Below are 10,402 nucleotides of genomic sequence, written 5' to 3' on the forward strand. Positions count from 1 at the left end.
ACAATATTAATTTGAAAAACCATTAAGGTTACATTGACTCCAATAAATTAAAAACAAAAATTTAATTTCATGATAAACAAATTGAACAAATTTAATTATCATCACATATAAATTACAACACAGATACAAATGAATATAAATTTACAATAAAGAATAAATATAAAAAAAAACACATTAAATAATTATTAAATTACAACGTTAATTGTTCTCACTTAAATAGACCATTTTGATATACTGAATTATACCAGTTTTGCCACCTATTTGGATCATTAGGATTGGTATAAGTGTTAGGATTGTATTGATTATATGGATAATTTGTGGTGGGGTTGCCATACTGTCCAATAACATAAGGCCAAATACGTATATTATTCTGTCCATACAAAGGATACGGCGTTGTGCTTACACTGGAGAATGTAGGACCTACATTGTAGTACTGGTTGGGATAATAGCCATACTGCTGAGCGGCGATGATCTTTATTAAAAAGATATTATATTAATAAATATTTATTATTATTATCACGATTTGTAATATTACAATTGCTGCTGATAATGTTAAAAATATTTGTAGTGACTTCATTTAAATAATTTTATTTGTTAAATATTTTTATTTTAAATTTTAACTTCACTTTGTTGGATTTCTCAACTTGAACTAATTCGATTTCGGTGGACGGAACTATTTAAATAGACTTTTTTCCAGCTGTTGAGTAATCATCATTTCAGTGTGATTTTTTTTCTGTTCTAATTAATTTTATTGCTTAATAATGTGTGAATTATTAAAATATAAATTATAAGTGTATCGGAGATCTATGTACCATTTTGCAGAATTTTCCTCGTTTTTTGTTGGAGTAATTAAATATTTTTTTTACTGATGTTTATATTTCGTCATTGAACTTGACTTATAGGCAAATATTTATTGTAATTTTGTTTATGAAAATAAATATTTTTGTAATTGTAAATAAATTAATTATGGAAACTTACAACAATTTTTTTTTTACTTTGAAGTAAAATCATTTTAAAGATAAATATTTAATAAATATATTAATAGAGTTTTTAATTTTTAACACCCACTTTCGATATACTTCCGCAATTTTATAAAATGAAATCATACAATTTATATAATACATAGTATTGATATTATATTTATGTATAATTAAATAATTTAAAAAACAAAATAGTTTAATTTTGTAAATATTGTTTAACATTTTAATAAATTAGTAAATGGCTCAATTGATTTTGAATCCATATAAGTTGTAACCTTAGGCATCCTTAAGCTTTATTAAGTCTGTAGGCTTCGACTACCTTAAGATAAGCGATAAGTTTGACATTAATAAAATTATTGAACTAATGAAATTTATATTGTTGCTTTATTAAGCTATAAATAATTCATTAAAAAAATATAACTTAAATTCTAAATAAATTATTTTCATTTCACTAGCAAATACTTCTCGCAGTTTTTAACTCATAATAGAGTTTGTCTCTCTTTAAGGCCAGTTGCAATGTACATTTGTACATATATCCTAATGACGTTTTATATATTAATAAAATAAAGTTACTATATTATAATAAGATATAAAACATTTAAAATCAAAAATATAATATTCTAATCCAATAAATTATTCAGCTGACCATACATACTGTGTTCGAATACTGTCTTCTTTGAAAATATCTTTTGTTCGAATTAGATTCCATGTCGTAGGACTTAGAAATATTAATTAAATAATACTTTCAATTATTTTCATTTATTGGAAATAATATCAGGTCTACAAGTTTGTGTTGATATAAACATCAACACTTTCAGTCGGAGAGTAGTATTGCCTGTTTAATTGCCTTTAAAGTTCCTGAGAAAAGGTGTGCTCTAACATTGTTTCTAAAACGACTTCACATATTAAACCATTTGATTTTCCGGAAAAAATTAAGAAGATCTCATGAGTCAACTTTCGCTAACTTTACCAGGGTTAGCGAAGAAATGGTCACCTAAACGTTAGAACCCGTTTCATCTGTGGTCTTGGGCAAAGAGATAAAAGGTGCTTAATAGATTATTTTAATTTAATTTTTAACATATTAACTGCATACAAATTCTTAATTCAAAATGTGAAATACACTCGATACAGAAAAATTATTTTATATAACTTTTAATCCAAGAAGAGATAATTGTCAACCAGTAAGTATTCTAATGTCAGTTATTCCATTTAGAAATCATATAAAACATCTTAACTAATATTCATATGTATTAGTATGGAATATAGAATCTTAAACTGAGATATCAAAATTTGGTGCTTTAAATAGAGAATAAAATCTAATTCTACAAAATTTCTATGGAGCTCATCTGGATTAATGAAGCAAATATAAGTAATATATTTTTTTTTCTTTCAAATGCTAATATGCACAGAGATTTGAAGTGAATCAAAAGAATTGAATGAATTCGAAAGATATGAAGACAGAATAGACAATTATATTAATACCTCGTAATACTCTTAATAAGCTTCTTCGAATTCAATGAAAGTTAAGTTGCACTTTCTATCTACCATCTACAGTTTTATGCCTAAAAAAGACGATTTCAAAGCAGTATATAAGATTGGGTCTATTAAAACGGAAATTGAAATGCATAGGTATATGGAACAAAATATAGGACTACAGGACTGTAATTAATATTGTCAGTCATGATGAAATATTGATTACTAATAATCAATTTCAACTCAATGCTAGTAATGATTTTTATATATTGCAAAATTTCATTTCATGTACATAATTACAATAAGGGTACTCAACTAAACTGTTAAATGCCTTATGAACCTTATAAACATATAAATTTATCTACTTTATATACATAGTATGTATGTTTAAATATACATATATATGTAGTGAAAACATATCTAGTGAAAACTGGTAACATTTATTGTATAAAAAAGATCTCTTATCAACGGTTAGGGATTCACTCGCATTAGTCACTGCAAATATAATGGAACGTTAATTTGTTTATTCACTAATTTGTTAATAATTTAACAATTTGCCTAAATTATAACAAATGAATTAAAAGAGGTCACATTTTCTGATTTCACATATTCACGTTTTTAATGTTTTCATACTAAACTAAAGTTAATTTTAATATGAGTATTGTTATTTTATTACACATAGCGCACAATAAACGAATAAATATACAAATTGCAAAAATATCTATAATTAGCATGATTAAGCTTAATATTTTCAATAAATTTTTTTTAATTTAATTTTAATTTCATTTGTAAATTCTAAATGGGAAATAAAATTTACACAAAACCGTGCGCTTAGATACATCGAGTTTGCTTTAATAATTTCCTTGTTTACAAATATTAAATATATATTACGATATTTTTTCTATAAGTAATTTTATTTCATATAAATTTTTTTCACTACATTCTTAGATATAAATAAATTTAACAATATCGCTCATTTATAATTTATAACAAAGAAATTAAACAAAAATAAAAACATCATATAAAACAATAAATTTACAATATTTTCACTTAAAATATAAAATGGAGTATTTTCTTGTTTTTATATATATTAATTTACAAAAGTTTACACAGTTTTTATTCTTTATGTTTATAATTAATAATTTAATATAAAATTAAATTAAATTAATTTATTCGCAAGTTTGGATTTGATAAAGCTTTTAATACTCATCATCTTCATCTGGCGGTTCAGTGGCATAAGTCAATTCATTCAGATAAAACCATTTCTATAATTAAAGTGAAAATATTTGATTAATTAGAATATATTAGATATTAATAAAAATTAATAATGTATCTTACAGGCGATTCAGTGCAATTAAAGTTATAATCCCAATCACAGATTCTGTACTCTTGATTGAAAGAGGTTTCATTAGCGCAAAGATGCGGTATACGATTGCCTTCTTCATCACACATATGGAATATCTGCACAAAAAAAAAGAAGTTTATGATTTTAATAATAAAAATAATATTTTTTTAAATTATATACATAAAAAATAAATAATAACAGAAAATAGTAAAAATATTATTTTTTTCTTGTTTTCTTTTTTCATTTTATTTTTTTATTCTTCTTATTCTCTTTTTATATTATATATATTTATTTTTTTATTTTTTATTATATATTTACACGTAATCGCAAATTCCATCATTTTAAATTAAACATATTTACTGCTGTAAATTTAATGTTTCAACAAAATTCTGACTTTCTTGAGCTTTAATATATGCACTACAAGTAACTAACAGCCAAAGTGCCAGCTTGTTTAACCAAATGAACATTGCTTATATTTGGAATTGCATTTTGTTCTCCTTTTAAATGGGTTTTGTTTGGGTTTGTATTTAGTTTTAAATTTGAATTTGGGAATGGGTTTTCGTATATTCCATAAAAAAATTGAGATATAAGAAAATGAAAGTGCTACTTAATTGCACTAGAAACCACAATAATTAATAAAAATGCCATATAATTGCACCAAAAATAAACTGATAAATATATAATCAAAAACTAGGCAAGATAGTTTAAGAGTACTATCATTTATAAAAATTTAAAGAAGATTTTTATTAATATAATATATTCAGCAAGCTTAGAAATATGTCTACATGATATGCATAAGAAAATAATGTTTTATTTTTAAAGAAAGCGGATAGAAAGCGAGTTTTAATTCAGTTAACAGTAATCTTCACTAATACTCTTCAGATTATTGTTTCAAAAAGGTATTTCAAATTGATTATTCCAATATGACTAATTTTTTTTCAATAAAAATGTATCCTTCACTGTAGAAATTGATTTATATATATCAACAAGTCAACCAGTACAACCAGTCAATTTCATCTATTTGTTAGCTTGATTCATTTGGATTACATAGTTTCTCAGGATTAATTAAAATAATTGAAAAAGGCTAAAAAGAACTGTCCGCACAGACAGATGGAGAATAAACCAGAGTGAAAAACGCAGAGATGAACAGATAAACAAATTAATTCTCGGAAATAATGTCAATTATGGTCGCAACCAGGTGGAAATCTAGTATACCAGAGCTCCAAGTTAAACTTTCCAGAATAGTTTTCATTAACAGTTTATGATATTTTGATATTAAATCTGGCACATAATTCTTTATATGTATGTATTGAAAGACAGATTCGTAGCTAAAAATTTATTCCACGGAAATTTATGAATTAGAAAGCAAAACATATTTGCAATAATCTTTTAGGTGTTTTTTTTGATAAAACGTCTGTCACTTTACCTGGTTCAGCAACTAGTCTGAATATATTTTATTAAAGCTGAACTAAATCAAATCTATCATGGTCAATTAAATTTCTTCTAGAAATTTCCTTCTTACTTATGCTTATTCATGACCGAAAATTATTTTTTAAACCCAGTTATAGTAATTAACAGACAAACCGAAGACAATTCATTACCGGAAAATAAGTTCCATGGCTATACTTCAACAATTTTAAAATTTTATTAGTTGCTATTAGCTTCAGCGTTAAAATTTATACACAGTTTTTAAACAAGTGACGATATTTTATTATCGATGCATTTGTATACATATATCATTATAGTTTAATTCAAAAGGGAATTAAGCTCCTTCACCTCCTTTACAGCTTGTGATCTCTTAACGGAATGCAATATAAGTCGTATTAATTCGTATTAAGTCATATTAATGTATTATTCATACTCTGTATCTCATTAAAAATTTCCAACAGCAACTATTATTTTTTACATTTTTAAAAAGAGAACAAACTACTACTATTAAGCCCAGATTAAAATATATATGTTTAAATCAGATCAAACTACTACAAAGCCAGCACTAAAATTAAGGTAACATGCATTCGTGTCATAAATGCATCACGCATAGGCTTTTTAAAATCAGTTTTACTGCATGCTTTTAGGCTTAATTATTATAGTGAGCTTTAAAGCTTTTTTTGAACTTAAATAAGAGAAATAGTAATTAAAAATATAAGCAAATTTTTAAATTATTATTTACCTGACAATTGTATTCCATATCCGCATAGAAACCCACAGATCGACGTGTGCAATCAAATGAGAATGTTATATTATCTAAATTCGTCCATTCTTTTGTTTTGTGGTTTTGAAATACTGGACTGGCTGCTTCTTGTATTGATAGAACGGCAAGCAATATTTGGCCTATAAAATATTATAACGTAGTAAATTGAATAAAAATGAAATTTAAAATAAAAAAATCAAAACTGGAATATTAATCCAGTTAATAATTTATTTTCAAGTCCCTTATTACACATAATCTCCGACAAATTGTTACAATAAACAGGTACAAATAAAATAATAAATATTAAGAATGACATACGTATACTACTACTGTCGTGGTGTAGAAGGTCTCAATCTATTCTGAAATAAATCCTATTTAGAGCTTTACAAAATATATTGATACAGTTAAACGCCGTTATTTAGGTTTCCATTATTCCACACCATGAATTGAATGACATATCAGACTGACAAGGTTTCCAACATAGTATGTGTCATCATATCTTGTTACAAAAAATAACAATATTTTAAATATCATGGGATGAGTCTAACACAATCATCTAAAAGAAGTACTTCAACCTTTTTCATACTTATATTATCGTAACCGTATAATTTTATCCAGTTGTGATAAATGGTGGGTAATAATAATGAAAGTGCTATGTGTTCTCTTTAACACTCAATGAGAAAATATATCAATCAACTGATTTATTTAATTTGTGATAAAACCTACAGTGATCTTATGGAAGCCATTTTTATATACCCTATGATGATCTCAATAAGTACATTGCGGTTAATCTTTTTTTAAAAATTTTTAAAAGTTTTCTGTTAGTAACTATGGAAGAGTTCTTCGTCAGTTTATTAGCTTATATTTTAAATCACATTTTTGGTTGACGAAGTCTACAAGATCATTATTTGATGTTAGATCCAATCATGTCATTGCTGACTTTATATATCCATGGTATAGCCTACTAATTTTTAATTTCACATAGTATGGATTTTGTAATATGAACATTCCAAAAACAGATTTATTAATTTCATTATTATAATGAATTTATTTTCTTTGGAAAGTTTTTAGATTATGATATCTGACAGTCTTTTGAGCTTTTGAAGAGAGTTTTCATAGTATTGGCACTCAGCTCGTCAAGTTACATTGAGATGGATTGGCAATCTCGTACTCAAAACATAAATAATGGTAAGGTATAATACCACTGTCCATATGTCAAGTCTGATGAACCATTTTAAAGGTTCAAGACCCGCACAAACTAGTGCACAAACGACACCGAGTTTCTTGATTAAGAATAAATATATACAGAATAAGTAAGTGCTGAATAGTTTTTTATTGCTTCTTAGCATAGGTCTGGTCGGTTAGAATTGAAATAAAGGCATGCCTCCCTATTAGACACTTGACGGTTACAAAATAAATATTATTATTTAGACTTAGATGTATTAGTAGAAAACTAAATTTGTTTAGTTTCTGCACAAATGGTCTCATTTTTAATCTAATCTAATAGATTATGATCTAAATATTATTTAATTTTCTCTAATATTCTAGTCTTATTTTTATTTAATTTTATAAGCTATATAACTTTCAATGAGTACAGCTGTTATTTTTGTTATAAGAAATTCATTATGAATTATTTTATAGCAATATTAATTAATTAAATTTAATTTCATATTCTCAATGTTAATTTGAAGTTTTGTCATTAAAATATTAACCAATTTTTTTAATAAAAAATCAAAAAAACAAAATAAAATTTGAAATGGCAATCACATAAATCGCTAAATGTGTCACTTGTAAGCAAAAATGTCTTTCGAGGTCAGTAATTCATGAAAAAAACAAAAACTCAACTTACCTAGTAAAACGCCGGAAAACCATAAAAGTCTGTAGCTGTTGTCCATTTTAGTCCATAGCATTTTTTCCAAATTAAACAAATTTTGTCAGACTAACGAGCAAAAAGTCTGCAATTCAGGCGGCTGAAGCCAGTAACTGTTATGCTGCCATGGAAGCCTCTCTGATGAACTGGAAGAAGAGTAAAACTGATGACGTCTACAATGACATTTTACTTTTCCGATAAGTCGCTGAATGAGCTGCAAGCAATTAAAATCAAAATTAATATGCATTTCCGCTTTTATAAAACTAATTTTTCACACTTAAAGTGAATTTAAATATATATAAAATATTTATATATTTTTTTTTTGTCTGTTTCTGCAAAATAAATTTATTATGTTTTTGCCACTTCAATTCATCGGTGCTGTCTAGTATTTCTTGTCTACATAACCTTTTTAATTAATGATTTTTTTTTTATGATAGAATGTTTGCCTTAATTAAATTTATATTAACTTATTCTAATTATAATTAAAAATATTTAAATATTTAATAGCTTAATAGTGCATAACGTGAATTCGCACTTGAGAACCTTGATAAGACTTCAGGACCATATAATTAAATATTTTAATTAATATTTTTGCCCGTTACCGCTAATTAGCGGTTATAATATTACACTTGCAGGTATGGAAATTATACTAGTGACACTATTACGTTATTTTGTAGACTTTTATAATATATGAAATAATTTTAATTATTTATGATTTGACGCTTTTAAACACCTACACCCACTTTTACATAAAATTTCCTCGACTTAGAGGTTGACGTGCTTGATTTTGTGACTCAATGTTCTTTAAATTTTTACAACCTAAACAAGCCTAAATTTTCTGTTAAAGTTATTATTTTTATTACATTAACAAGTGTAAACGATTTTATTATATATAAAATTTTATTTAAAATTCAAAAATTATGAATTGGAAGATGATTCACTGTTTAATTAAATAATCCCACATTTTCCTGAGTCTAAGAATTGTAGCACCTCATCAAATATGTCAATAGGTGTGAGTTGCATCAATTAACTTTGAATGGAGCTATTGTCTATAAATTTTGAAACAAGACAAATGACACAATAAAATTATTCTTAAAATATTTTATTAAATTTTATACAATTTTACACTTGTTTACGTTTTGTTTAGGTCTAAAGATACTCAAAAATAATTATATACATGCATCTACATTACCCACACTAAAATTTAATTTAGCTTGAAATTCTGTTGAATTACCGAAGATATTCAATAAAACAGCTTAGAGTCGTCAAATGTACTTTTGCAGTAAAACTGTGAGGTCACAATTTAAAAACTTTTTTAAGAATTTCTCAAGAAACGTGTACCAAACTAATACACGTGTCTCGAAAGAATGACTAACCTTACTATCTCCTGTTAACTTACGGTTGGATAGAGGTAAATGAATTTCAATTGAAATAAGCATAATAATGTGGACCTGAGTAGACCCACTTTATATGTTAACACATAAAACTTTCTAGATACCGTCTAGAAACCGACAACACCCTCATCAATTTTTGCTACAAATAGTGTTAAAGCACCTTTAATCTGGATATTGCTCATTAAACGGCTTTTATTGCTCATTAAAGATCCCATCATATGTGAATAAAATGCTAAACTGATTTTCTTTTTTTAATTAAATAAAAAGTTGTCGTTTCTTAAACTAATTATGGTAGTTAATCATAATTTATTGTATTGTGATTTAAAATTAAATCACTATTTCGACTATAAAACCGTTTTAATTTTTTAAATAGCAACAGTATTTATATTGAGAGACAACTGTTGTCCATATTTTAAAGTTGCCAGAAAGACATCAAATACATTAAAAATTAATTATAGAACCATGTGTTATTTTAGACGTTTACGTTAAGGCAATTTGTCAATAAAACTGTTCCTCATTAATATACTAATAACTACACAAACTGTATGTTTTCTACAACCTAAAAGACTCTTCATCCTTTTTATGTAATCAAGACTATATAACCTTAGCGATCTGCAGTACATATGATTTGTCCATTAGCTAATCGGCTGTTCAATGATGGATTCATTTATGTTCCCATCCAGTTTACACATCGGAGTAAATACTGAACTATCGTTTCCATATAGATTCCCTTTGTCCAGGAAATATTGGTTTCGTCTCCTTTATTCTCAATTTCAAAAGAAAATTTACTGTCAACTTTTATTTTAGAGATTCCTGCATGACTGAAAGTCATTACTAAAGGTGAGTCTAACCATTGGTAACTTAGAGTTAGAGAACAGGGTAGGTAGTCAAAATATCTTTGTAAAACTAAATGCACAATTTACTGATTATTACCGTGTTATTTAAAAAGATCTTATACTTATTTGAGATACTATCATCTGTATTTGTTTGGGTAATATATTAAACTGGAACTCATAAATACTGTCAAACATTCAGGATCTTTCAGAATCCTGTACTTGATCTCATATAATAACAAAACTGTGAACTTGATTTTAACGGAGTTCATCATTTGTCTACTCTGAATTCCCTTTTATAAGGATATCACCAGCA

At 26.0% G+C, this 10,402-nt stretch overlaps 2 protein-coding genes across 2 annotated transcripts; both read right to left on the reverse strand.

Annotated features, from left to right (window-relative positions):
- Positions 1-203: 203 nt before the first annotated feature.
- Positions 204-568, reverse strand: LOC119679231 (the record flags this gene model as incomplete). The annotated part of the gene is made up of 2 exons (XM_038091465.1): positions 204-472; positions 536-568. Coding segments are annotated over 2 exons (297 nt in total), but the record flags the coding sequence as incomplete, so codon positions are not given.
- A 2,999-nt stretch (positions 569-3,567) lies between these two features.
- Positions 3,568-8,069, reverse strand: LOC119672275. Its single transcript, XM_038083288.1, has 4 exons — positions 7,839-8,069; positions 5,969-6,129; positions 3,792-3,914; positions 3,568-3,718 (listed from the first exon to the last, which is right to left on the reverse strand). Exons 1-4 carry the CDS (start codon positions 7,897-7,899, stop codon positions 3,653-3,655), a joined length of 411 nt encoding a protein of 136 aa, XP_037939216.1. The 5' UTR covers positions 7,900-8,069; the 3' UTR covers positions 3,568-3,652.
- Positions 8,070-10,402: the final 2,333 nt, after the last annotated feature.

The sequence above is a fragment of the Teleopsis dalmanni genome, chromosome 1 (genome assembly GCF_002237135.1).
Source record: "Teleopsis dalmanni isolate 2A chromosome 1, ASM223713v2, whole genome shotgun sequence".
Lineage (NCBI taxonomy): Eukaryota > Metazoa > Arthropoda > Insecta > Diptera > Diopsidae > Teleopsis > Teleopsis dalmanni.

Excerpts from the sequence above, each read along its gene's own strand:
- LOC119672275 (XM_038083288.1), bottom strand. The coding sequence starts at position 7,899 with ATGCTATGGACTAAAATGGACAACAGCTACAGACTTTTATGGTTTTCC. Across the intron at positions 6,130-7,838 it reads GTTTTCCGGCGTTTTACTAG|GCCAAATATTGCTTGCCGTT; the intron begins GTAAGTTGAGTT and ends AATATTTTATAG. Across the intron at positions 3,719-3,791 it reads TTAATTGCACTGAATCGCCT|AAATGGTTTTATCTGAATGA; the intron begins GTAAGATACATT and ends CTTTAATTATAG.